Here is a 27,961-nt window from a genome sequence, read left to right as displayed (position 1 = left end):
AGTCTACAGTGTATTTTAGAGCTCATTCCATACTAGTATGTTAATCTTTGCTTTCTTTCCAAGTGGTAGGGTTCATCACTGTTCATCATATATTTAACGAGACTCTCACAAAATGGACATTTAGTTATTTTGCACTCTTTATTTTAAATACTATGTGAGCATCATTTTATGTAGATCCAAGAAGGAGCCTGTGTCTGAAATAGTAATGGGTTTAGGAGGCCACAGGGGTGAGAAGCAGGAGGAGGGGTCAAACAGAGCATGTCTGAGTCACTGCAGAAAGTCTGATGTGCTTCTATCTGCAGGAATATTCCACTTTTTTGAGGTCCAGCTGCTTTTCTAAAATGACGGGGACCCAGAAAAGAGGTGGCAATTGTTTTTCTTTTCAGGTTAAATTTTCATAGGTTGGGATTTCAGGAGACTCAAGACCATCCTGTTGTGGGGGTGGCACCACCTGGGAGCCAAAAGAACACACAAGAATTTGATTAATAAATCCTTTCAAGATTTTGGTTCTCTTGGCCCTGTGCTGATGAGACAGAGGAAGGGAAGGCCAGACTATGGTTGGTCTATGCTGTAGGAGTAGGGTCATGTGGAATGGCCTAGGTATTGAGCCATCCAAGCAAGCACTTGTAGAGATTCCTTGAATGGTAAATGCTGTGGGCTGGACTCTCTACAAGGGCAATACTAGACATTTTAATAGAGAAAATACCGGGGATTAAAAAAATGACAATAAAATGCCTTGCCTTCAAGAAGCTACTGTTGAGTGATCTCAATCTATGCACTAGCTGGAGAAACAAGGGAAACATTTATATGGAGATAATTCAGATAGTAGAGGCTAAGTTCCAAAGTAATGGTCAAGGTCATTCGATCTCCAGGTTCCAAGGGTTCCGAATCCCTTGTCTGAGAGAGCCCAGGGAAGGCTCTGAAGAACAGATGAAATCTGAGGAGGGGGAAGTTAGGTACCAGCAGCAGCTTGGGAATAGCGCAGACTTTCCTTGAGATATTGTGCAGAAGAATGTGTCAGAAAAGTAAAACAAGTTTAAGAATTTTCTTGATCAAGTAGGCAATAGTGGCCTTAGAAGACCCAGAACTAGAATTCCTGGTCCTGAAAATTCGGAAGACAGGGCTAAAATCTTTCAAAATCTTGGCTGAAAAAAAATACATCGATTTCCTCTTACACTGCAAGTGACGGTGGGTTTAGGGGATCCAAGTCTCTGGAATGGTGTGAGTGCCATAGAGAAATGACCATGTGGCAACTCATGGTCACTGGGAAACTCAGCAAGAACTAATGACCTTAAAGTCCATGACCTTAAGTTTAACCCGTTTTGACCTAAACACAAAGGACCAGACCAGAGTGGAAAGCAGCTCTGGGAATGCAGAGAATAGAACAGATAAGGTGAAGTCCTTTGCTGGCTAAGCATTCGATCCCAATCTTGGAAGTCAGGATGAGGCAGGCGATGGGTGAACTGAAATGTACATTTGAGCAAGTGTTTACTGAGCACATTGGATCCATCTTTAAAAGTCCGGTTTAAATTTCTTTTTCATGAAAACTTTCTGCAGTAATATCCATCACTTCCCCCACTTCTATTTGGAGCTCCACACTTCTCCCTTTTCAGCTGATGGAATCAACTCTACCTGTCTTCTTTTTCTTGTATGTTTTCATACATGTACTTGGGGATAATGATGTCTGTCTCATTCTACTAACTTTCCTTCCCTCATAGCCCCCCTTCCCCTTCCTTCCCTTTGCCCTATCTAAAGTTTGTCTATTCCTCCCATGCTTTCCCCATCCCCATTATGAATGAGCATCCTTATATCAGAGAAGACATTCAGCATTTGTTTTTTTGGATTGGCTTACTTAGCATTATATTCTCCAACTCCATCCATTTGCCTGCAAATGCTACGATTTTATTCTCTTTTAATGTTGAGTAATATTCCATTATGTATATATACCACATTTTCTTTAGGTTGGATCCATAATTTAGCTATTGTAAATTGTGCTGCTATAAACATTGATGTGGCTGTGTCCCTGAGGTATGCTTTTAAGTCCTTTGGGTATAAACTGAGGAGTGGAATAGCTGGGTCAAACGGTAGTTCCATTCCAAGTTTTCCAAGGAATTTCCATACTGCTTTCCAGATTGGTTGTACCAATTTGCAGTCCCACCAGTAATGTAAGAGTGTGCCCTTTCCTCCACATATTTTTAGTTGTAGATGGATACAATACCTTTATTTTATTTTTATGTGGTGCTGCTAAGGATCCAATCCAGTTTCTCACATGTGCCAGGCAAGTGCTCTGCCACTGAGCTACAGTCCTGTCAAGGCCAAGGATGGTGCTTTAAACATGTCTGAGTCCCCATAGCACTTGGCCAGTTTCGGGCAGACAAAGAGACTCAATAAATACCTACTGATTGATTCATCAATTTCAGATAAGTAGCATAATTAAAAAAAACTTTTAGAATTTTGTTTTTAAAACTCTTTTTTTGAATGTGTTACAAGGAGGGAATTTGGAGGTGGGGGAAATTTGGAAGCAAAAGCATGAATGGACTCCACGTTCTCAGGAAGGTGAAAATGGAGTGGCTAGCCAGATATGGATCAAAGTTAACTGTTAAGGATTATTCAAGATTTTCTTTAAACTCCTTGTGGTTCTCAGTACTGGAACTTCCAACGACTATCTGTGTGACTGTAGGCCAAATGAGCTTCTCTGAATCTCAGTTCCTTTAGCTCTCAAATGTAGATGACAACATATTTCTAGAGGTGTTACAAAGATCAGAGGTGACAATGTTTGTTCATGTTTTGTAAACTGTACAGATTAATATAAAAGTAATTATCATCATTATTATTTAAAGGTAAATTCTACCTTGAGGGATCTTTTTAACACTCTAATAAAACCTATGTGTTTGTAGTACATATTCTTGACATAGAATTGTTGGCTAATTTCTAGTTGTTTTGGAAAGTCACTGTTTTGGTGGATTAGGATTAGGCAGATATAATATAATATATTAATGTAATATATTATATTATATATAATAATATAATATAATAAAATATTATAATATAATAAAATCACATCGTATAGGACAGTATTTACATTTACATGTGTGTAGACACATGTATAAAACAGTGTTTGTGTTTATAGTCTCTCATTATGGTCAAGGTGAAGAATAATCAACATATCAAGATATTATTAAATTGATTGGAAATGTTCAACCTTTATTCACATAGATGCAAATCAGGAATATTTGTTTAAGCACCTTTGTTGCCCCTGGAATATATCAGAGTGATATCTAATTGGGTATAATCTAAGCTCCTCAGTCATGGAAATCTACAACTTTTAGTTCAAAAGGTCTGAGAAATAGTTTCTTTCTTTCTTTCTTTTTTTTTTTTTTTGTACTGAGGATTGGGATTGAACTCAGGACACTTTGCCATTCAGCCTCATCCCCAGCCCTTTTTATTTTTATTTTGAGTCATGGTCTCACTAAGTTGGTGAGGCTGGCTTTGAATTTACAATCCTCCTTCCTCAGTCTCCTGAGTTGCTTATAGACATATGCTACCACCACTGGCTTTATGGGCTTTGGAAGACAGAAAATTGTTCTCACCTTTTGAGGTTTCTGTACAGAGCAATAGATTGTGGCTGAGTTCTCTTTCTTCTGAGGAATTGGGTTCTTTTCCTACAACAGAACAATGTCAGACTAGTTTTAATTTCCAAAGGAGAGAGAGTTTCACTCTCAACCACTGAGGAGAGAGGACATCCCACCAGGTTCTTGGCTCAGATAAAAGGTGGGAGTTGCTGCGGTTCAGTGGATAGGGCTCCTGGTTCTCCAACTCCTCCCTTATTAACGTCCAAGAATGGAAACTGAGGAGTCAATTTCCGCATTCCAAGGGACCCCAAGGTTTGGTAAACATAGATAGAGCCATGAGTTCCTGTTGGTATATCCCTTGTCCCATACCCAGCCTTGGTCCCCCAGTTTGGAGGAACTCATGATCCTGGATATTGATTAGATGGTCCTAGAAGTGGGTGGAGAAGTGTCACCAGCCATCCGTGGGCTGTATGTGGACTGTGTTGCATGTCACAGCCTAGTGAGGGGATAAGTCTGGCATTTGGAACTTCCCGTGGCACCCCCACAAGGATAGACCACCTGATGCAGGTGGATGCTCCCCTCAAGCTCTGCCAAATATCCCACACAGCACCTGAGATGGGTGTGACCTGCCAAGATTCCAATCAACTTGCTGACTACAAGTTATCATAAAGCAGGACTCTGCCCTTGGAACCTTATCCCTGCCGTTGATGTACCCCGTTAAATAAACCACCAGAGCCATCTTTCCTTTGTCTCGTTCCAGAGCCCATGTGGACTAGATCTACCAGGGGCTTTGATTTTTGTAAATATATTTCTGATCATTTGTGTTCTGTTTTTCACTAAATATTTGAGACTTTAAGTTTTCAGATGGCTTACACCCTTCCTTGGCAAGAAGAAGAACCCCCCCCCAATGACATGCTGGCTCTCACCCCATTAGAGAAGGGTGCATTGATCAGAAGGGCTCACCTGCAGATTAAGGACCACTTGTATATACTCCAAATTCTTTCCGACCACAGATCCAACTGCTCTGTCATCTAGAATGACAAGCTCTGCTTGCCCCTCAGTGGCCAAGTCTTGTCCAATGTCTTTCTGAGTGACCAAGTCATTCGCCTCATCTTTTCCATTGACAGAATTGTGCATCTGGGTCCTCTCCTCATCCTCTTCAGTTGTGATGCTGCTATTGGAGCTGGTGTCTGAGGTGGACCTAGACCAAGGCCTGGCAGTTTTCGGGAGAGGGTCCAGCTTCTCATATCCTTGGGAGATCACGGTGTATATGGTGTGGCCAGCCGTGGATTCTGGAGCACATAAGCGCACCAACCCCTACTGTTCTTTTGCTGCAAGGACTCAACCTGCTTTGCCCCAATGAGGCTGAATGAACTGAAGACTTTTTTCTATCTTCATTTAGGTTTTTCTTCCCTTCTCATTCCTTTCAAGCACTCATTTATTGATTTATCTGATACCCATTATCCAGTATGACATATGATGTATTCAGCAATTTTTATCAGAACTTTCTTAGTTGGATAAACCACATCAAGCAGTGGGGAGACACTAAGATAAACTACAGCTGGTTTTGGAGAAGTCCACTATCTAGTTGTGGTGGTCAGATCCACACATGAGTCAATTAGTGTAAGGCCAGCTCTGACATGTGTCACATGGAAAGGAGCAAAGTGCAGAAGGGAGAGGTGATGATTTGTGGTTAGGAGAACCATGAGGCACTCTCTTGAAGCGGTAGAATAGAGTTTGCCTTGAAGCAGGGGCAGGATTTTGCTGAGTGAGAGGGAATTATTGATGGAGGTAATAATATGATTATAGTAGGTATAAATCTTAGAGAACCCTCACTTTTGGAAAGGGATGATGTTCAAAATACTTAATGACTTCAATGGCCTGGGCAGAGTACAATTAGAATGGGCACCTGCTGTGAACAATTAGCATGTCACACCCAGTGAATATCAGCCTTGCCTCTGGACACATTGAATAGCCCATTTGACCTGAGTATGGGATAAACATGGCTCACATTTACTAAATGTCGATTTTGTATCAGGCACTGTTCTAAATGTTTTTCATGAGTAAGCTTATCTAAAACTCCATGAGGCAGACAAGAGCTACACTTATTTGTTATTTGCAGATGAGAAAAATGGAGCACATAAGGGTTAAGTGTGGGCCCAAGTAAGTGAATGCAAGTAGCCTGGTCTCTGATGTTCTTAACCACTACTCAATACTGCCCCCTAGGGGTTTTGTATAGGAAAAAAATAGATAAAGAATAGCTTGTCCCAATACTTAGCAATAATACTATCTATAGAGTGACCAACGTGGGCATCACTCCACTTGATTCACAAAGCAACTCTGGGAGGTAAATGCCTCCATTTCGCAAGGTAAAGAAACTGAACTTCCCAAAATCACATCGCTGCTAAGGAAGAGAGGTAGAGTATAAATACTGGATTCTCTGACCTCAGAACCCATAAACCTGACCACTAGGTTATGTTGCCTTTTAAACAACTGACAAAGGCCATGAGGAGTCATGGGTGGTTTTAGAGTAGGTCAGAGTTGAGCTTTGCGAAGTGGTGAGTAAAAAGTATAGAGAGGAGGGGCTGGGTGCAGTGGCACACTCCTGTAATCCCAGCGGCTTACGAGGCTGAGGCAGGAGGATTGCAAGCTCAAAGCCATCTTCAGCAATTTAGTGAGGCCCTGAGCAATTCAGCAAGACCCTGTCTTGAAATGAAAAATTTAAAAAGGACTAGAGAGCGAAATTATAGCATTTACCGGTAAATGGATGGAGTTGGAGAATATCATGCTAAGTAAAATAAGCAAATCCCATAAAACCAAAGGCCGAATGTTTTCTCTAATATTTGGATGCTAATTCACAATAAGGTGGGGGGCACTAGGGAAGAATAACATTACCTTAGATTAGATAGAGGAAAGTGATGGGTGGGGAGGGAGTGGGTGTGGGGATAGGAAAGATAGTAGAATGAAACAGACATTGTTACTGTATGTATATATGTGATTACATGATCAATATGACTACAACATGTACACTCAGAAAAATGAGAAATTATATCCCATCTATGTATAATATATTAAAGTGCATAAATGCATTCTACTGTCATGTATAACTAATTAAAACAAATAAAAAATTAATTAAAAATAAAGGACTAGGGATGTGGCTCAGTGGTTAAGTACCCTGGGTTCAATTCATTCTCTCTCTCTCTCTCTCCCTCCCTCTCTCTCTCTCTCTCTCTCTCTCTCTCTCTATATATATATATATATATATATATATATATATATATCCTGTAAATACATTAAGAGCATCTTAAAGGATTTTGATATACATCATGCTTAGCAGTGATCTCTGTGGGAGATCACTGGAAACTGGGGGTTGAGATTTGGAAAGGTGTTTACTTTTACCAGTATACCATGTGAATATATGACTTTTAAATTTAAAAAAAAACCTTTTCAACCAAATAAAAAAATGGGGACAGTATAAACTAAGGCAGTGGCAGTAACTGTACAGAATTAGACCTTGGAGAGAGGGGAGAGATTGGAGAAGCAAGGGTTCTTGGGGGTTGAAGAGAGGTGCTGGGGGAGGGAGGAGGTCAGGAATGATGGTGCTGTTCTCAACCCATCTTTACTTCTACTCTTGTTGCAGAATTCAATGAGGGGGGCCCAGACTGGGTGGAGGGATGAGGGTTCTGTCCTGCCAGATGTGAGGAGGGAGCCAGTGGGAAGGTCTATGGTCTAACCTCATTGGCATTTCTTGACCCCATTGATTTGGTTACACTTTCCTATCAGGAAAGTCTGCCATTGTCTGGTGACTTGAGCCCCCAGCCTCCTGTCCCTCTTCTGATTGCATCTCCTTGGGGATACCCACCACGAAGACAAAAGCAGGGGGTGATCGAGTGGGAAGATTTGGGGGGTTCCTTAGTACTCTAGAGCTCTGGAGTTCAAAGTGGAAAATTAGAACATTGTTATTCCATCTGTCCTTTGTTTCTCTACCCCAAGAGTGGAGAAAATAACTCCATCCTCAAGGTAGCCCACGTTCAAGTGATGCCAGTCAATGCTCAAAGAACCCGAGAGATCCCAGAGTGACCCTCCTAGTTCCAGTGACCATTTCAAAGGGGTCCATCTTGGTTGAGGTTTTTGATTCCAAATCACCCACCTTTAGTTTGTCCCTTCTTAAACTTCAGCAGGCATATGAATCACCTATGGATCCTGCTAAGATGAAGATTTGTTTTCTGTATTCTGGGGTTAGTGCTCAAGACTCGGACAAGCTAACAAACTCCTGGGTGATGCTCATGTTGCCAGGTGGCAGGCCACACTCTCAGCAGCCAGGCTTTGGAGCTTCTATCTCAATCCAGGGCCCCACAACCTATGTCATTGATATTACCTGGTGGGTCAGATGGGGCCTCAGCTTGGTTGGAACTGGAGGCTGGCACAGAATCTGGGAAACCAAGTTAAAGAAGGTTATCAAGATGGCTGTGTGGAGAGAGATATCTTTGATTCTGCGAGAGTCAATGGAGAGGGGAGAGACTTCTGGGGACACAGACATGGAAGAAACTTTAAGGAAGAGGGTGAACCCTGAAATGAGCACAAAACCATGGCAAGAGTTGTCCAGAGTTTAGGCTCATCTTCAGCTGAGAGGAAAGCTGTGGAGTTTCCTGCCATCCTTCTGAAAAAGGAGAGATCTAACTCCTCTGTGGTAGCCTGCTCAAAGTGATTCTTTCAGAGGCCTCCCTGTTCTTTTCTGGAAACTCCTTCATTTCCACTTTAATACTAAGATTCTAGAGGGAACTGGCAACTCTAATAGTACATCCCCTCGACTATGGTGATTGGCCCACAGAGCCAATCACATGACCTTAGCCAGGCCAATCAGAAATATTTCTGACATTTTTCTAATTGGAACTTTTCTGTGGTGTCTGTTGTTAGTATGTGCCAGTCTGGAAACACCAGTTGTTGTGTTGTGGTAAATCTCTGCCCCTCACCTCCACCTTTGCCCTTCAGCTGTCTGTAGTAGGAGATCAAAAAAGAAAAACAGAGATGAGAAATGGAGAGCTCAGGTGATTTTTGAGCCTCTGGTAACATTTGTACATTAAGGCCAACTTCATCCTCCTCTTCTCCACAGATTGATTATGTGAGTCCTGGAACAATAAATCATGTTCCCTGCCCCTCCCCACATCCCTTTTAAAGTCTAAGCTAATGTTAGTTGGGTTTCAATTATCCTTAACTGAGCGTCTCTACTAAAACTCATCCCCATATCACTTGGAGAAGCGAGGTCTTGGGATGGAAGGGATGAAAAAGGATTATATGAGGACAGAGGGGCCTCCAAAGGTCTCAGGGAAATAGACTCATGTTGGCGGATGCCATTAATCTCAGAAACCTACACGATCCTTTTTTCTTCCAAATGTACCAGCTGGAGATGCCCAAGATCAGAAGGATGATAACTGGGGAGAGCCAAATCCAAAAATGTCTTTTTTTCTTAGTCCCTTTGAAGAGGAAATGAGTGATATTAGTAAAAAATAATGACAAAAGAGATCAGAGCAAAACATAGACAGAACAGGTAAGTGGCCATCTTACCCAACTCTTTAACTCCCATGACATTGCCTAAAATGATTCTTTTCATTCATTTGTTTTATAACCATTTTTTAAAAATAAGCATTGATCTAGGTCAGAGATGACAGCAGTACATAAGGCAGACATGCTACCTTGGTAGAAAGATTTATGGCTTGCCCAGTGTCACAGTTTGAAGTATCTGGCCTGGGATTTGAAGGCAGGCTGTCTGTCTAAGAGTTTCCTCCAAGTTCAAGGCCGAAAGAGTCCAGGTTCCTACAGAGTGGAACTCTAGGTTTGTCTGCCAGATATAGCCTGACCCCGTCTCGTGGGATCCTGTGTAGATCTTACCTTTTTTCTGCTTTCCTCCAGGGAACAGGAGAGGATAGAGAGCTCAGAGATCCAACCTGCCTTTACTGTGTGACCTTGCTCAAGTACCTTATCCTTTCTGAGTCTCAGTTTCCTGTCTATATACTGGGGAATAATAAGAATACCTGTTGTCTTTGATTCTTGAAAAGATTTCGCAAAATCTCAGAGATCTAGGATAGTGCCTGGCATTTGATAAGACTTACCAGGGTTTCCTTTCTAGTTCCACTCACACTGCCTGTGTTCCTTTATTCTTCCTACACCAGTCAGTTTCCCATCAATCTTGAACTTTTTGCTGTCCAATAGGGTAGACATAAGCCAAATATAAACCTTTGAAATGTGGCTAGTGTGAATGAGAAACTTTTGTTTATTTAATTTTAATTAATTTAAATTTAAATATTAAAATCGCTGCTCAATTCCTTCTTTTTTAAAATTTTTTTTTTTAGTTGTAGATGGACCCAATATCTTTACTTCTTTTTTTTTATGTGGTGCTGAGGATCGAACCCAGTGCCTCACACATGTGAGGCAAGTGTTCTACCACTGAGCTACAATCCCAGCCCTCAATTCCTTCTTGAAAAACCAATCAGTATATTTGGGAAAATTGGCATATGAAAGGTTATTTCTTCAACTGTAAATCTTTTGAAATCTGAAAACAGATCCAATACTTCTGCTGAAAACTCAGCACCAGTATATATGCATACTGGCTTAAAAAAAAGACAAAGTAAAAATACACAGTAAACTGTCTTGTAAATAATTCCTGTCTTGAATAAACATGAAATGATTATATTTGAATATTTGGGTTTGGGGTTAAGTAAAAAACATTATTAAAAATTATTTTTTTGCTTTTTCAAAGTGGTTATTAGAATATTAAAATTACACACATGGATCCCTTATATTTCTATCAAAATGTGCTGCTCTCGAAGACTCTCACCCTCATTCCTTCACTGATTTTCATAAAGAACCACTTGGAACACAAACTCTCTTGTTGGAACTGAGGCCCCAGGCCCTGTGACCTGAGTAAACAGGAAGAGCAACCTGAACAGATGTTCCCAGACAGAAACTGGCAGGAGCTGTTGCTGACGGGGTTTCTGGCGGTGCATGTGAGGTTGGGGTATTTTTCACCACTTCTCCAGGAGACATTGAGGTGTGAGCTCCCTTGGGACAGAATAGCTCCCTTCTGCATGGGGCTCCATGTGTAGGTCACATTGTTACCACCATCCTCCACTGAGCAGGTCAGGCTGAGCCTGCAGATGTCTTCTTCAGTGTGCATGAGGCTCCAGGTGATGTTAGGCTTCTTCAGCCTCCCTGTCGGGGGAGAAAGCAGAGCCATGAGGAGGGAGGCCTACAGCTTTGTTCATTCAAAACCTATTCATGAAGTTGTGTGTTGACCCTATGGAGACAGTATCCCCAGGAGTCACAAGTATTTCAGAGCATTCCTATCCACCTAATCATAGGCACATCATTTCCCTTCTGTGGCCCTTGATGGTCAGGTGTGAAATAAGGCAATTAATAAAATGGGGGAAAAGAAAGAAACCATCTTATTCCATACACTATACCTGCAGAAAGTGAGCAAACCAATCAACACAAATAAGTCAATGCTTCCACTCACTTTGAAGGTCTGTTAAAGGTTCATTTGAGGTTCTATCATGTAATTTGTCTGCTTACATGAGAGAAGGAATATAAAGAGGTGAGCACAGCACCTGGTTCGGAACAAGTGCTCAGTAAACATTAGCACATTTAAAATATTTCTTTTAAATGTTATTTAAAGCTGGGTGTGGTGACATATGCCTGCAATCTTAGTGACTTGGGAGGCTGAGGCAGGAGAATCACAAGTTTGAGACCAGCCTCAGCAATTTAGTAAGACCCTCAACAACTTAGGGAGACCCTGTCAGACTGGGGATGTAGCCCTGTGGTAAAACATGCCCAAAAGAAAAAAAGTGAAGGGGCTGGGAATGTGGCTCAAGTGGTAGCCCGCTCGCCTGGCATGCGTGCAACCCGGGTTTGAACCTCAGCACCACATACAAAACAAAGGTGTTGTGTTTGCCGAGAAAAACTAAAAAATAAATATTAAAATAGTCTCTCTCTCTCTTTAAAAAAAGTGAAAATGTTATTTTAAAAAGAAATTTTATTAACTAAAGATTAAATTAAATATATTTTAAAATAAAGTTATTTTTAAAAAAAATAGGTTGACACAGTTCTTAGTCTGTTATTTAATCTTGCTGGTTCTTTTATCATTCGAGTATATGCAATGAACATGGACTTGACCAACTTGTTGCATATTTTAACAGGACAATGGATAGATGATGATTCTTTTCACGGGTACCTAGACACCAGTAAACTCAGTGGGGGGCTATGTCGACCATATCTGAATGGTACAGAAGAGTTAACCCATGCAAAATGTCACACTGAGCTCCTATGAGGTCCAGGGCCAAGGGGGAAGAATGTGCATCTGCCTTTCCCACTCAGTGGGGCTGGTGGCCCATCTTCTGGAGCACACAGTGTCTTTGACATCAAGGGTTTCTCCACAGACTCCTCTAATTCTGTCCCAGTCAGTTCTACCCTTATTCAAAATGATAATGGTTCACAAAAGTGCAGGTTCCTGGTGCTATCTGAGAACCAATGCAAGAGGACAAGGCAGTGAATGAAAGCCGGGTGGTTGAGGGCTAATGTGAAGAGCAAGGGGCACCTTGATAGGTAGGTTTTGTTCTGCTGCTGGTTGTAATGTCTCCTCTTGTGAATTCACTGGTGTGAACTGAATAGCTGTCCTACTAGTTGGAGGCATTTTGGTACAAAGAGAGGCCTAAGAGCAGGGGTGGGGGAGGCATCAGAGGAGAAACTTCTCAGGGAGAGAAGTTTCACATGATGGGCGCTCTACCCAGAGACTCACGGTAGACGAGCAGGAGGACGTGTTTCATGCTGGTGACTCTGGAGGCCTTTGAGCACACATAGGCATGGTAGGGGCCAGCATCCTCCATCCTGAGTTGGCCGATCTTCAGGGAGTAGTCTTGGCTGGAGACCCACACCCTGCTCTCATCAGAACCCTTGGGTGGAACGAGTGGATCTGCCATTGCTGATCCTTTCCACTCTTTGCTGATAAGAGATGTGTTAAACATCCAGACAATGTTCTCTGTGTCTTGACTGGCTGGGAGGGCCAGGGGCAGGGTGACTGGCTCTCCCAGGGTCCCTACCACCGTCTCCCCCATTGTGTTTCCTTTGGAGGTTCCTAGAATTGCAGTCAGAGAAGAGATATTGCAGCTTTAGCCACTTTCCCCACCTTCCTTGACCCCCAACCATCCTGAAGGGGACTGGGGGTCCTCCTCCTCTACCTCTCTCTTCGGGCTCCTCCTGTGATGTGGCATCCCGGCTGCTTCCCCATAACCACGTGTCTGGCCTGGCTCTGCCCATTGCATACTTGACTTGTCTAGTCCTCTTGGCCCTTCTGAGGAGACCACAGGGGACTCCTCCACTCAAACCAAGACCCATCTGGGCCCCTCCATGTACACTGTCTTCTCCCTTGCTCTACTCTTAAGAGTTTCACAGTGTCCTGAGTGTCCCCAAGTCCTGGTAGCCTATTTGAGGCTCTTGAGAGTGGACAACAGAGTTTTGGGCCTGTCTTCTTCCTTCTCTGTCGCATCTGAGTTCTCCCAGAACCCTGAGGTTTAGATCCCACAGTGGCTAGACTGTTTCTGGAACTCCCTGAAAGGCTTAAGTGGAGCTGTTACCTGCACAGAACTCCCAGGCATGCAGAGGGCGGGAGCTGCTCTGGCTGACTGGATTCCGGGCTGTGCAGGTATATGACAGGCCTGGACCACAGGGCTTTGGGGAGACAGTGAGGATAGAGCCACTATAGGATTCAGAAGTACTTGAGGTCCAGCTGTATTGGACACCATTTTCTGTACCATTCACAAAGCACATCAGGGTGATGTTACAGGAAGCATTCTCAGACACGGTTACGGACTTCAGGGTGACTTGAGGCTCCTGCACGTGCTCTGCAAGGACAATCACATTGAGAGGACACTCAGATCCCTTCCTCAGCAGGAAAGGACTGACAGAAGAAGCTGGGGGCAGCAGGGAGGCTGACATTACTTGTTCCAGGGAAGTGTTTTCTGCAGCTTAGGTTGGGTGTTTCTCTTCTGTGCCTCCATAATATCCTCTACAGGTGTTATCATCACGGCTCAAGATGAATAGTAGCCTATTCATGAATTGTAGCCTATGTATATAGATTGTTTTTTCTCTCTCCCCTAACTGTATGCAGGTTCCTTAAGGACAGGGACCATGCCTGCATCTGAACATCCAACACCCAGCATGACCCTTGGAAAACGCTCATGAATGTTTGTTGAATAAATGGATGAATGACCCAGCCCCAAACCCTAGGGAGAGGGGAGCTTAATCTCTACAATCTGAGTTGTCCGTGCCTTTTGGTCTTAATTTAGGGCCTGCTGTGATTCCAGACCTTCTTTCTGATAGTCTCCATCCCATTTATTCCTTCTCCTCTGTTCAACCCATGTGTATAGATATATGTGTATATGTGTGTGTGTGCGTGTACATGTGCATGTGTGTATATTCTATTTCTTTTTCTTTGAACAGGTAATACATGCACAAAATTGAAAAGATATAAAATGGTAAATAATGAAAGAAAAGTAAGTTCGTGTTTTGCCTTCATTCACCTATTTCTTCTCAAGAATTTCTGTCCCTGGAAGCAGTTACTGTTAGTTTCTTGTTGATCTCTACAGAGAATATAAATATACACACAACATTGTCTTTCTCCACAAAAGGGAGACTTTGCAACTATACAAGAGCAATATAAATATATAGGGGGAAAATCAATAACACAACACTTTCACAAAGCAGAAAGAAACATGAGCAGTATGAAAAGACAAGGAAAGAAAGAACCACAAGCAATGCAGGTCAACTCAAATTTAGAAGAGGTAATATCTGCAGCAGATGGAATGTCAGATAAAGTATTCAGGATATACATGCTTCAGATGATCTGGAGTCTCAAGGAAGACATTAGACAGCAAAATCAGACAATGAAAGGTCACTTTGACAATGAATTACATAAACAAATCCAAGAAGCAAAAGATCAACTATACAGGGAGATAGAGGTTATAAAAAACAAAGAGAAATCCTAGAAATGCAGGAAGCAATAAACCAAATTAAAAACTCAAATGAGAGTACTATCAGCAGAGTAGAACACTTAGAAGATAGAACATCAGACAACGAAGACAAAGTATTTCAACTTGAAAAGAACATAGACAGCTCAGCGAGACTATTAAGAAACCATGAGCAGAACATCCAAGAAATATGGGATAACATAAAGAGACCAAACTTAAGAGTCATTGGAATACAGGAAGGTATAGAGGACCAAACCAAGGGAATGAACAATCTGTTCAATGAAATAATATGAGAAAACTTCCCAGACTTGAAGAATGAAACAGAATTCCAAATCCTAGAAGCCTACAGGACGCCGAATGTGCAAAATCATAAGAGATCCACACCTAGATACATTATAATGAAGATGCCCAACATACAGAATAAGGAGAGAATTTTAAAAGCTATAAGAGAAAGGAAGCAGATTACATTTAGCTGATCTTTCAACAGAGACTCTGAAAGCTAGAAGATCCTGGAACAACATATTTCAAACACTGAAAGAAAATGGGTTCCAACCAAGAATTGTGTATCCAGCGAAATTAAGCTTCAGGATGGAAGATGAAATTAAAACCTTCCATGATAAACAAAAGTTAAAAGAATTTGCAGCTAGAAAACCAGCTCTTCAAAACATCCTTAGCAAAACATTACAGGAAGAGGAAATGGAAAATAACAATGAAAACCAACAGCGGGAGGTAGTACAGTAAAGGGAAAAAATTATCAAAGAGGAAAAACAAATCATGTTAAGTAACATAAATAAACAAATATGGCTGGAAATACAAACAATATCTCAATAGTAACCCTAAATGTTAATGGCTTAAACTCACCAATCAAGAGACACAGGCTAGTAGAATGGATCAAAAAAAAAAAAAAAAAAAGATCCAACAATATGCTGCCTACAGGAGACGCATTTGATAAGAAAAGACATACATAGACTGAAGGTGAAAGGTTGGGAAAAATCATATCACTCATATGGACCTCAGGAAAAAACAAGAGTGTCCATAATCATATCAAATAAAATAGACTTCAAGCCAAAGTTAATCAAAAGGGATAAAGAAGGACACTACATACTGCTAAAGGGAACCATACACCAACAAGACATAATATTCATATATATATATATGCCCCAAACAATGGTGCAGCTACGTTCATCAAACAAACTCTTCTCAAGTTCAAGAGTCAAATAGACCACCATACAATAATTATGGGAGACTTCAACACACCTCTCTCACCACTGGACAGATCTTCAAAAGTTGAATAAAGAAACTATAGAACTCAATAATACAATTAATAACCTAGACTTAATCGACATATATAGAATATACTACCCAACATCAAGCAGTTACACTTTTTTCTCAGCAGCACATGGATCCTTCTCAAAAATAGATCATATATTATGTCACAGGGCAATTCTTAGAAATTATAAAGGAGTAAAGATAACACCATGCATCCTATCTGATCATAATGGAATGAGACTGGAAATCAATGATAAAAGAAGGAAGGAAAAATCATGCATCACTTGGAGAATGAACAATAGGTTACTGAATGATCAATGGGTTACAGAAGACATCAAGGAGGAAATTAAAAATTCTTAGAGATAAATGAAAACACAGACACAACATATCGGAATCTATGGGTCACAATGAAAGCAGTTCTAAGAGGAAAATTCATTGCTTGGAGTTCATTCCTTAAAAAAAGAAAAAAAAATCCAACAAATAAATGATCTTACACTTCATCTCAAAACCCTAGAAAAAGAAGAGCAAAACAACAGCAAAAGTAGTAGAAGGCAAGAAATAATTAAAATCAAAGCTGAAATCAATAAAATTGAAACAAAAGAAACAATTGAAAAAATTGACAAAACTAAAAGTTGGTTCTTTGAAAAAATAAATAAGATCGATAGACCCTTAGCCATGCTAACGAAGAGAAGAAGAGAGAGAACTCAAATTACTAGCATACGGGATGAAAAAGGCAATATCACAACAGACGCTTCAGAAATACAGAAGATAATTAGAAATTATTTTGAATCCTTATACTCCAATAAAATAGAAGATAGTGAAGGCATCGATAAATTTCTTAAGTCATATGATCTGCCCAGATTGAGTCAGGAGGATATAGACAACCTAAACAGACCAATATCAATTGAGGAAATAGAAGAAGCCGTCAAAAGACTACCAACTAAGAAAAGCCCAGGACCGGATGGGTATACAGCAGAGTTTTACAAAACCTTTAAAGAAGAACTAATACCAATACTTTTCAAGCTATTTCAGGAAATAGAAAAAGAGGGAGAACTTCCAAATTCATTCTACGAGGCCAACATCACCCTGATTCCTAAACCAGACAAAGACACTTCAAAGAAAGGAAACTATAGACCAATATCTCTAATGAACATAGATGCAAAAATCCTCAATAAAATTCTGGCAAATTGGATACAGAAACATATCAAAAAGATCGTGCGTCATGATCAAGTAGGATTCATCCTGGGGATGCAAGGCTGGTTCAATATACGGAAATCAATAAATGTTATTCACCACATGAATAGAATTAAAGATAAGAACCATATGATCATCTCAACAGATGCAGAAAAAGCATTTGACAAAGTACAGCATCCCTTTATGTTCAAAATTCTAGAAAAACTAGGGATAACAGGAACATACCTCAATATTGTAAAAGCTATCTATGCTAAGCCTCAGGCTAGCATCATTCTGAATGGAGAAAAATTGAAGGCATTCCCTCTAAATTCTGGAACAAGACAGGGATGCCCTCTCTCACCACTTCTGTTCAACATAGTTCTCGAAACACTGGCCAGAGCAATTAGACAGATGAAAGAAATTAAAGGCATAAAAATAGGAAAAGAAGATCTTAAATTATCACTATTTACGGAGGACATGATTCTATACCTAGCAGACCCAAAAGGGTCTACAAAGAAACTACTAGAGCTAATAAATGAATTCAGCAAAGTGGCAGGATATAAAATCAACATGCATAAATCAAAGGCATTCCTGTATATCAGTGACAAATCTTCTGAGATGGAAATGAGTACAACCATCCCATTCACAATATCCTCAGGGAAAAAAAAATACTTGGGAATCAACTTAACAAAAGAGATGAAAGACTTATACAATGAAAACTACAGAACCCTAAAGAGAGAAATAGAAGAAGACCTTAGAAGATGGAAAAATATACCCTGTTCATGGATAGGCAGAACTAACATCATCAAAATGGTGATATTACCAAAAGTTCTCTATAGGTTCAATGCAATGCCAATCAAAATCCCAACGGCATTTCTTGTAGAAATAGATAAAGCAATCATGAAATTCATATGGAAAAATAAAAGACCCAGAATAGCAAAAGCAATTCTAAGCAGGAAGTGTGAATCAGGCGGTATAGTGATACCAGACTTCAAACTATACTACAGAGCAATAGTAACAAAAACAACATGGTACTGGTACCAAAACAGGTGGGTGGACCAAGGGTACAGAATAGAGGACACAGAGACCAATCCACAAAATTACAACTATGTTATATTCGATAAAGGTGCTAAAAGCATGCAATGGAGGAAAGATAGCATCTTCAACAAATGGTGCTGGGAAAACTGGAAATCCATATGCAACAAAATAAAACTGAATCCCTTTCTCTTGCCATGCACAAAAGTTAACTCAAATGGATCAAGGAGCTTGATATCAAATCAGAGACTCTGCGCCTGATAGAAGAAAAAGTTGGCTCCTATCTACATATTGTGGGGTCGGGCTCCAAATTCCTTAATAGGACACCCATAGCACAAGAGTGAAAAACAAGAATAAAAAATGGGACTTACTCAAACTAAAAAGTTTTTTCTCAGCAAGAGAAACAATAAGAGAGGTAAATAGGGAGCCTACATCCTGGGAACAAATTTTTACTCCTCACACTTCAGATAGAGCCCCAATATCCAGAGTATACAAAGAACTAAAAAAATTAAACAATAAGAAAACAAATAACCCAATCAACAAATGGGCCAAGGACCTGAACAGACACTTCTCAGAGGAGGATATATAATCAATCAACAAGTACATGAAAAAATGCTCACCATCTCTAGCAGCTTTGTAATGCAAATCAAAACCACCCTAAGATACCATCTCACTCCAGTAAGATTGGCAGCCATTATGAAGTCAAACAATAACAAGTGCTGGCGAGGATGTGGGGAAAAGGGTACACTTGTACATTGCTGGTGGGACTGCAAATTGGTGCGGCCAATTTGGAAAGCAGTTTGGAGATTCCTTGGAAAGCTGGGAATGGAACCACTATTTGACCCAGCTATTCCCCTTCTCGGACTATTCCCTAAAGACCTTAAAAGAGCATACTATAGGGATACTGCTACATCGATATTCATAGCAGCATAATTCACAATAGCTAGACTGTGGAACCAACCTAGATGACCTTCAATAGATGAATGGATAAAAAAAATGTGGCATTTATACACAATGTCTGCACTAAAAAATGACAAAATCATGGCATTTGCAGGGAAATGGATGGCACTAGAGCAAATTATGCTAAGTGAAGCTAGCCAATCCCTAAAAAACAAATGCCAAATGTCTTCTTTGATATAAGGAGAACAACTAAGAACAGAGCAGGGAGGAAGAGCATGAGAAGAAGATTAACATTAAACAGGGACGAGAGGTGGGAGGGAAAGGGAGAGAGAAGGGAAATTGCATGGAAATGGAAGGAGACCCTCATTGTTATACAAAATTTCATGTAAGAGGAAGTGAGGGAAAAGGGAAAAAAACAAGGGGGAGAAATGAATTACAGTTGATGGGGTAGAGAGAGAAGATGGGAGGGGAGGGGAGGGGGGTATAGTAGAGGATAGGAAAGACAACAGAATACAACAGGCACTAGTATGGCAGTATGTGAAAACGTGGATGTGTAACCAATGTGATTCTGCAATTTGTATATGGGGTAAAAATGGGAGTTCATAACCCATTTGAATCAAATGTATGAAATATGATATGTCAAGAGCTTTGTAATGTTTTGAACAACCAATGATAAAAATTTAAAAAAAAACCAAATATACACACAATATATATAATGTAATATTTTGTATAATTTCACATTATAAATATATACTATATATAATGCATATTGTATAATATATACACATAAATATATATAGTAGTCTTGTATAATATATATTTATATATAATGTATACAAATATATATTTATATCTATAATATATATATTTATATTATACATACCTATATATAATAGTGTAAAATAGTGTAATATAACATTCTCTGAAAACTTTTAAAAAATTAATAATAAGCTGGGTGCAGTGGCACTTTCTTGTAATCCCAGCTACCTAGGCTGAGGCAGGAGGATTGCAAATTAGAAGCCAGACTGGGTAACTAAGTTGCAAGATCCTGTCTAAAAATAACTGAATACAAAATATAAGAGGGCTGGTGGTGAGGGGGTGTAGTTAGGTAGTAGAGAGCTTGCCTAGCATGCTTGAGGCCCTGGATTCAATCTGAAAAAAATAATATATCTTGGAAATTGTATGTCAGTAGATAATGAATTGGTTCATTCTAGTTCTATTAGCTATAGAGAATTCTATTTCCTGAATATATGAAGAGTATCTCACAAATCACTAAAATGGTCAACTACCTGATAGAAAGTGTTATGACGTGAATCATGAACCTTCAAAGTACATATGTTGAAGTCCTAAACTTCAGTACCTCAGAATGTTACTGTATTTGGAGCTACGTCTCTACTTAGTGAGATTATTCAATTAAAATGGGGCCATTAGGGTGGGCCCTAATTGAGTATGACTGTATGCTTACAAGAAGGAGAAATTAGAACAAGAGGACAGACGACAGTCATTTGGGGACATAGAGCAAAGATGGCCATCTTCAAGCTAAGGAGAGACCTCAGAAGAAATCAAGCCTGCTGACATTTTGCCTGGCCTCCAGAATTCTAAGAAAATGCATTTCTATTATTTTTTGTGGGGGGCAGGTACTGGGGATTGAACTCAGGGGCACTCAACTCCTGAGTTACATCCCCAACTCTATTTTGTATTTAGAGACAGGGTCTCACTGAGTTGCGTAAATTGCTGAGGCTGGCCTTGAACTCTCCATCCTCCTGCCTCAGCCTCCTGAGCTGCTGGGATTATAGGCATGCGCCACCGTGTCCAGCTACATTTCTGTTAACTACTCCGTTTGTAGTAGGTTGTTTTGGAAACAAAACAAATACAGATTTGGATACCGGAAGAAGGAGTGTGCTGGTGTAACAAATATCAAAAAATATAGAAATATAGAAAGTGACTTGGGATCTGCTTAATGGTAAAGACTCGAAGAATTTTGAGGGTCATGTTAGGAAAAGCCTGGATTGTATTAAAGAGGCTTTTGGTGGAAATATAGATGTTAAAGGGATTCTGCTGAGGGCTTGGAAAGAAAACAGGAGAGCTGAAGGAAAATCTTCTATTATCCTAGAGCTACTTATGAGTCATCCTGAAAGGAATGTTGGTGGAAATATAAATACTTAAGGTGCTTCTGGTGAGGTCTCAGACAGAAATGAGGAATATGTTTGTGGAAACTAGGGGACATAAAGTGGCCTATGCTACTTGGTTGAATTGTGTTTGGGTGTTTTGTGGAAAACAGAAAGTTTTAATGACTAACATGGGTATTTAGCTGAGGATAAAACAAATATTATTTTAGAAATAATATATTTACTTATCTAAGAAAAATATCGGAGGTACTGCATGTATCAGTACCTGCTGTTTACACAAAATGTCAGAGGAAAGAGATACCTTGAAGAAGGAATTATTACACAAGATGAAACCAGATACTTGAAGATTTGGGAAATTTTCAGCTATCCATATTGCAAAAATTAAGAAATTGTATTTGGAGGAAACACAGCATGTGGCTGGACAATGCTTGCTTAATAGGTTATGAGAGTGACTTATGGATCCAATCAACTATATAGAAATGTTGTGTTATATTTTGGATCTGGAATGTCCCTAAAAGCTCACGTGCTGAAGGCTTGTCCCGGATCTGATTGGCTGTTGGGAAGGGTGGAAGCTTTAGAAGGCGAAGCTTGATTGGAAGAGGTGGGCCACTGGGGGTAGGTCTCTGAAGAGTTTATTTTGTTCCTGCGTTCTTCATCCCAGCCCCTCTCTGCTTCCCGGTCAGCAGGAGGAGAGCACCACCCCAGCTTCCTTGCCTCACCACAAGCTCACAGCAGCGGGGGCCAAGTGACTGATATCTCTGAAACCATGAGCCCAAAACAAAACACAAAAAAACAACCCCCCCCCCCAAAAAAAAAAACCCCCTTTCCTCCTTTAAGTTGTTTTTTCTTGGGTGTTTTGGCATGTGTCACAAGCTTGGACTGAGGGGACAGTTACAGGACAAACAAAGGAAGGCTGTCAGACTTCTGAACGAAGTCAATAGAACTCTACTGTAGTAAGGAAAAGAATAACACCAAAGTGCAGAGGTTGTCAGAGCTGCCACTGTCACCAGAGGCCTAGAGGACACAGGCCTGGGGTAGGGTTGGGCAGTTTCCTTCTTGATGCCCAGGGCCAAGGGGATGGGGCGGTCACCCCAGTGGGCCTAGAGCATGAAGCCAAAGAGGATTGTTCTTTAGCCTTAAAATTTACTGGAAATTGCCCTGCTAGATTTCAGACTTGCTTGGGACCAGTAACCCCTTTCTACTTTCCATTTTTTTCTCTTTCAAACGGTAGTCAGTCCTATGATGTCCCAACACTGTTTTTTTTGGAAGTAGTTAACTTGTTTCACAGGTTCACAACCACAGAGGAATTTTGCCCCAGGATGAATAGTACCTCAAGTCTCATTCGTACCCCATTTCAATGATATTCAGATGAGATTTTGGATTTAGAGTTGATGCTGGAATGGGTTAAGACTTAAGGGGCTGTTCAGACGGGGTGCGTGTATTTTGCATATGAGAAGGACATGAATTTTGGGGGACCGGAGGCCAGAGTTGTTAGGACTGAATCTGTCCCCCCCAACTTCATGTTAAAGTTCTCATACCAGTATCTCAGAATGTGACTGCATTTGGACATGGGGCTTTTAAAAAGGCAGTTATGTTAAAATGGGGTTGTTGGGGTGAGCCTTAATACAAAATGACTAGTGTCCTTATGTGAAGAGAAGATTAGGACACGGACAACATAGAAGAACTCCTATATGAGAACAAAGTGAAAGGGCAGCCACCTAAGAGCCAAGGAGGCCTCAGGAAATGTCTACAACATAAAAAAAAAAAATGCATACACTTTTTAACTCAGCGACTTGCCTCCACGAATATATCCCTGTTTTCAGTAATTTTTTTGTTGGATGACCAGTTTTATTTGGGTTTCAGAGATCACAGTCCATAGATGGAAGTCTCCCCTGCTCTGGGCCTGAGGGGAGGCAATACATCATGGGGGAAAGGCCAGTGGAGTCAGCAAGCAGAAGGAGTAGGAGGTGAAGCAGGGGATGCATCCTCACCCGGCAGACCCCAGTGACCCACTTCCTTTAGCCACATGTCACCTGCCTACAGTTACCAACCAGTCAGTCTGTTCAAACTAGAGTGGACTGATTAGATACAGCTCTCATAATTTAATAATTTCACCTCTGAATATTTCTGCATTAACAGAGGCATTTGGGGGATACCTCATGTCCAAACCGTAGCAATCCTATAGATTTCCTTTCAGAATATGACCCACTCACATGCACAGGAAAAGACAGGTCCACAGGAATATTCATTGAAGCAGAGTTTGTCAGAGGAAACGATTGAAAATGATCCAAATGTTTCCAAGTAAGAGATCGGTTACATAAATCATGGCAATTTTATAACATGTAAGGATTTTATGGTTATGTTTCTACTCTTGATATCGGTGTCTGTGGAATTGGGTGAAAATGATCAATATAGTGGTCATATCTATCCTAGAGAGACAAATAAATCTGTTTTTAAAAACAAAAGGTCAAAGTCCCCGCAAGCTCTCTAGAACTCACCATAGACGTGCAGGATGAATTCCCTCTTAGTGGTGACTTCAGAATTCCTTCGGTTTATTCGAGCTTTGTAGGATCCTTCATCTTTCTGGGTTAGGTGTCTCATGTACAAGGAGTAGCTTCCACTGATGTTTATTCGGCTCTCAGAGCTTTTGACCAAAAAGACGGGATGTTTTCCAGGATGTGCTAAGACAAGAGCTTCATCAAGGGCCAGTCCGGACAACGTTTTCAATCTCCGTGTCCCCTGAGATGTTTAGGGGAAGACCACAGACCCTCGAGGATCCCTGATACCACCATTGGGGTGGAGTCTTTTTCAGAGGCTCCTAGTCCTGCAGAGACAGAAGAAGGACTTAGAGGAGCAGCTGGACTCCTCAAGCCAGCCTTCATTCACTCATCAACGAACATGTTTCAGGCAAAAATGCCAAATGTGAGAAGTGAAAGGAGGTGCCTTTTTTAGGTCCAGTGCCTAACAAAGTCATTCATTCATTCACCGAACACTTTCCCCCATAAAAGTAGCTACAGCAACCAGAAAAACAGAACTTTTCTGTTTTTGTCCCAACAGGGGAATTAACCTTGTGACTTTAGGTGCATTTCAGAATTTTTCTGAGACTCGAGTTTATTTATCTACGGGATTGAAGGGCTCCAGTCCGCATCACCTTCCTCAAGGAATATGGTAAAAATTAAATGAAAGCAGTTGCTGTGATTGGAAAGAATGGGTAAAGTTCTTTTAAAAACAATTTGAGTAGATGGATGCCTAGTGGGATGGTGAGAAGGATAGGTGAGTGGTATAAGGGTAGAATCTAGGTGGGAGGCCTGTGAGTGCTCATTGCAAAATCTTTTCAATTTATCTGAGTGTTTGACAATTTTCATAGCCAAGTGTTGAAAATAAAGTGAGTTTCCTCACCTCTGTCTCAGCCTACCTTTCCCTTCATTGTCCAGGGGATCTCAGACTGACTTTGGCTAAGTCTGGGGGTTAGGAATAATTAATATCATTGATGCAGGCTCCTGATTTTATTATTTTAGGGAAGAAGCATATTTCTGATAAAACCTTGTTTCCAAGGCTGACAAGAGCCTGGCATTTGGCTAGGGCAGCTCATTTTCTCCTAGACACCTTATAGACATCTGCTGTATGGCCTACCCTGGGTTCCCGGAGCTCTGGGTTTCTCAGGCTCTGCTAGAACTCTGGAAATTGTAGACAAAATCAGGTAGGTTCAAGATCCAGACTATTCCAGGAATTCTAGGTAGAAAAATACATAGAAGATAAAGAAAGAGGAGAGGCACAAATATATTGTGGAGGGGAGGAAGGAGGATGAGACGAACTCTGAAAACCCAGCGGCTTCAGAATATATCTTTATTTACAGACAAGGAGCTAAAATTTAAAGAAATTAATCACTCCTATCTTGGAAGCCCAGAAGATGCTGGGTCTTGGCTGGGTGCATATAACCCATTTTGAATTCATATCTTCTCACATTAAAGCCTCATAGGCTGTCAGAAGAAGGAGCAAGATGTGGGTTTCACAAAACAGTGCCATGTAGCTCCCAGCATAGTGACAACATCACTTATTTTGGACAGAACCATTTGACAAATACAAAAGGAGGGTTCAAAGACTGTAATAACTACATATGACTTACCCATCCCTTAATTGCTTTCAAAGAATGTACAAAACAGTAATTATCACAACAACAATCACAGCTTCCACCAAGCACTCTATATATATCATCATAAAGCCTCCTGGGTTGCTGGGATTACAGGCATTACCACCGTGCCCAGCCCAAAAGTTGGGACTTGATGGAGAGGAAGAATGTGGGGGGAAAAAAGTTATCCAGACAGAGGCTACCTTGCTCAGGGTCCCTGACCACCTCCCGATTCTCAGTGAAGTCTCAGTAGAACAGGGTATGTGGAAAATAAGACAGGAAGTGGAAAGCAGGTCTACCAGTTGTGACCCCTCTTTAGGGAATTGCCAGGTGGTTTTTCATCAGCAGAACTTCCCTGCATCTTTTGGTGGATGCAGAAACCAACTCATAACTTAGCATTTCTCATAACTTAGCATTTCTTGGCAGGAAATGTGAGGGTGAGAAGAACTAGTTTGAGCCCAGAGTTGTTTGAGACTGGGGCTAGGAAAATCGCCTCTTCCTGGTGTGTGAATGCACACACACACACACACATGCACACACACACACACACACACACAGAGAACTCAAAATAAAGTGGAATCTGCAGAGTAATCACCACAAGGAGGTGAGTTTCTTGATTTTTATCAAATGAGAATCTTTCAGGCAGGAAATGTTACAAGCCTCCAAGGAATTCCACTAACAGGTGATGGTTGCCATAATGTGGACTTACCCACAAACAGGAAGAGGAGAGAGGTCCATAGCACAGAACATATTTGCGGCTGACTCTCTTGTGGTTTATCGAAGAACACTCCTACAGCCCAGTCGTCCGCATGATTCTCTGGGCCCTCCATGACCGTCTGTTTTCAGATCTGAGGCTGAAGGAGGAAGCACTTACCTCAGGTTCCGGAAGTATGTGAGTGTGTGTGCACGTTTGTGCATGCGTGGATGCGTGCGTTCCAGGGACCCTTGCTGTGTTAGCACCACAGATCTCCTAACTCCTCAGCCTGGGGTAAAGATTCAGATCTATTCCCAGCATGACTTGCTGTAGCATCAAGGCACTGGGGTTCTAACCCTGACCCCTGAAGATGACTGCTAACCATCTGCACCTCCTGGCGTTCATGCCCTTGGGTAATCGCCTTTTCTCCAGTGAGGGCTGGATCCAGTGACTTGCTTATAGTGAACAGAATATGGATGTCGCTCCTGGCGAGAGTGACATGGAATGTCACTGATCCTAATCTTGGAAAACAGGATTGGGTCCTTGTTCCCCTGGTGATGAAGATTAAATACCTATGAAATGCTGAGGCAAGCACAAAATATAAGTTCTACTTAAGTAACAGAATGGAGATAGCAGACTCCTCTGGAGAGGAGCTGGGATCCAGAGCTTGTGCCTGCGGGAGTGGAGGTGTCTTGATTTTTCATGGATCCCCCACCTTCTTTCTTCCCTGTAGACAAAAACTCCACTGCCTGCTGAAGGAGGAGTTAAACACCTGATTGACAGAGAGTACAGAACGTGGTCCCCAGTTCTCCTGGTAAACATCAAAAGTAATAAATATGGAGACAGCATTGTGTCCTTTGTCCTTCTCTGCTTAGAGATGGCCCTCGCTCTCTCTTGCGAGTGCTCTCTGCTTGAGCCTTACTTTGCTTTTACTTTACTTTCACTTGTAATAGAGTTCTCTTGCATGACTTTTGGTGTCTGACTTTAAATTTTCTGTCATCAGAAAGCAAGATCCGAGGTTTGGAGTTTCAGTTCCCTGGTTTTTTTTTTTTTTTTTTTTGGTGACAACCTGACTTCCATAATCCCCTTCTACTAAAGGGCCTTTGTGACTTTGCATCTCTGAAAGCCACTCTGAAAGATCTGGTTATCTCCCCCTCCCCACGGCATCCATAGTTGACCTTATCAAAGGCTGTAAGTCCCTTGGGGGAAGATTGAGAGAAAAATTAACAGCATAAATTTTCATTAGGGTTTTGGGGTCCTTCCTGCAGGGGATTCAGCCTGTCCTTGTTCAAAGATTCTGAGTCTACAAACTGGCTCAAGTCTGGGAACCCATCGAGAGGCTGTGAAGTTCTGTCTTTTGGATTCTCCCAGTGTGAGCAAGTAGGTCTTAAATCACAAATCCACTCTAACAATCCAATAGTCCCAAGTCTGAGACATTTTTATCTACATTAAGCTAAACGAGGTTAGGCTTTTCCAATTTGCTGGTGGTGGTTGATCTTTTGGTCCACATTTCATCTGACCAACCGACCAATAGAGACCTTTTAAATCCCTGGGTTGCAATATTAAGTGTAGTATCATCATAGTGAGCCTATATCAAGAAATTTGGCCTGATTTTATGTACCTTATACCATTGCCATAGTCTGGGTATCCATTAATACACATGTTCCTTGTATTTCTGCAGTATAAATGAAAACACTCAAAGCAATTTTTTTGGGTAATGTAATGTCTCACCAGCTGCCCACTCTTACAAGATGAGCTGGATTCAAAACAGCTGGCTGCAACATTAAGATAAGAAAACAGCAAAGAAATCATGCAACACGCAGACATGAGTTTCTCAGGTTGAGGGTGGGACTGCTCTGTGACCTCAAGGGTCCTCTTCCATGCTGGAAGGCAAGAGAGTGTGCACCTAGAATGTCTTTATTTTATGGGGGAGCACACAAAGGAGCCTCAATGGAATGTTCTTCACTAAATAAGGCAGAGGATAGGGTTTCAAAGGGGAGTTATCCAATCCCATTGGTAATGCCCAAGTCCAGGGCGAGAGC

At 41.1% G+C, this 27,961-nt stretch overlaps 1 protein-coding gene across 1 annotated transcript; it reads right to left on the bottom strand.

Annotated features, from left to right (window-relative positions):
• Positions 1 to 216: 216 nt before the first annotated feature.
• Positions 217 to 26,055, bottom strand: Ly9 (lymphocyte antigen 9). The gene is given in 13 exon segments (XM_076861841.1): positions 217 to 451; positions 3,591 to 3,662; positions 4,536 to 4,864; positions 7,951 to 8,004; positions 8,945 to 9,046; positions 10,512 to 10,781; positions 12,364 to 12,687; positions 12,856 to 12,873; positions 13,199 to 13,465; positions 23,595 to 23,796; positions 23,798 to 23,861; positions 23,863 to 23,920; positions 25,935 to 26,055. Coding segments are annotated over 13 exon segments (1,950 nt in total). The 3' UTR covers positions 217 to 382.
• Positions 26,056 to 27,961: the final 1,906 nt, after the last annotated feature.

Source organism: Callospermophilus lateralis, chromosome 7, assembly GCF_048772815.1.
Source record: "Callospermophilus lateralis isolate mCalLat2 chromosome 7, mCalLat2.hap1, whole genome shotgun sequence".
In the NCBI taxonomy this organism is placed as follows: Eukaryota; Metazoa; Chordata; class Mammalia; order Rodentia; family Sciuridae; genus Callospermophilus; species Callospermophilus lateralis.
This window is presented reverse-complemented; position numbering and strand designations above follow the sequence as displayed.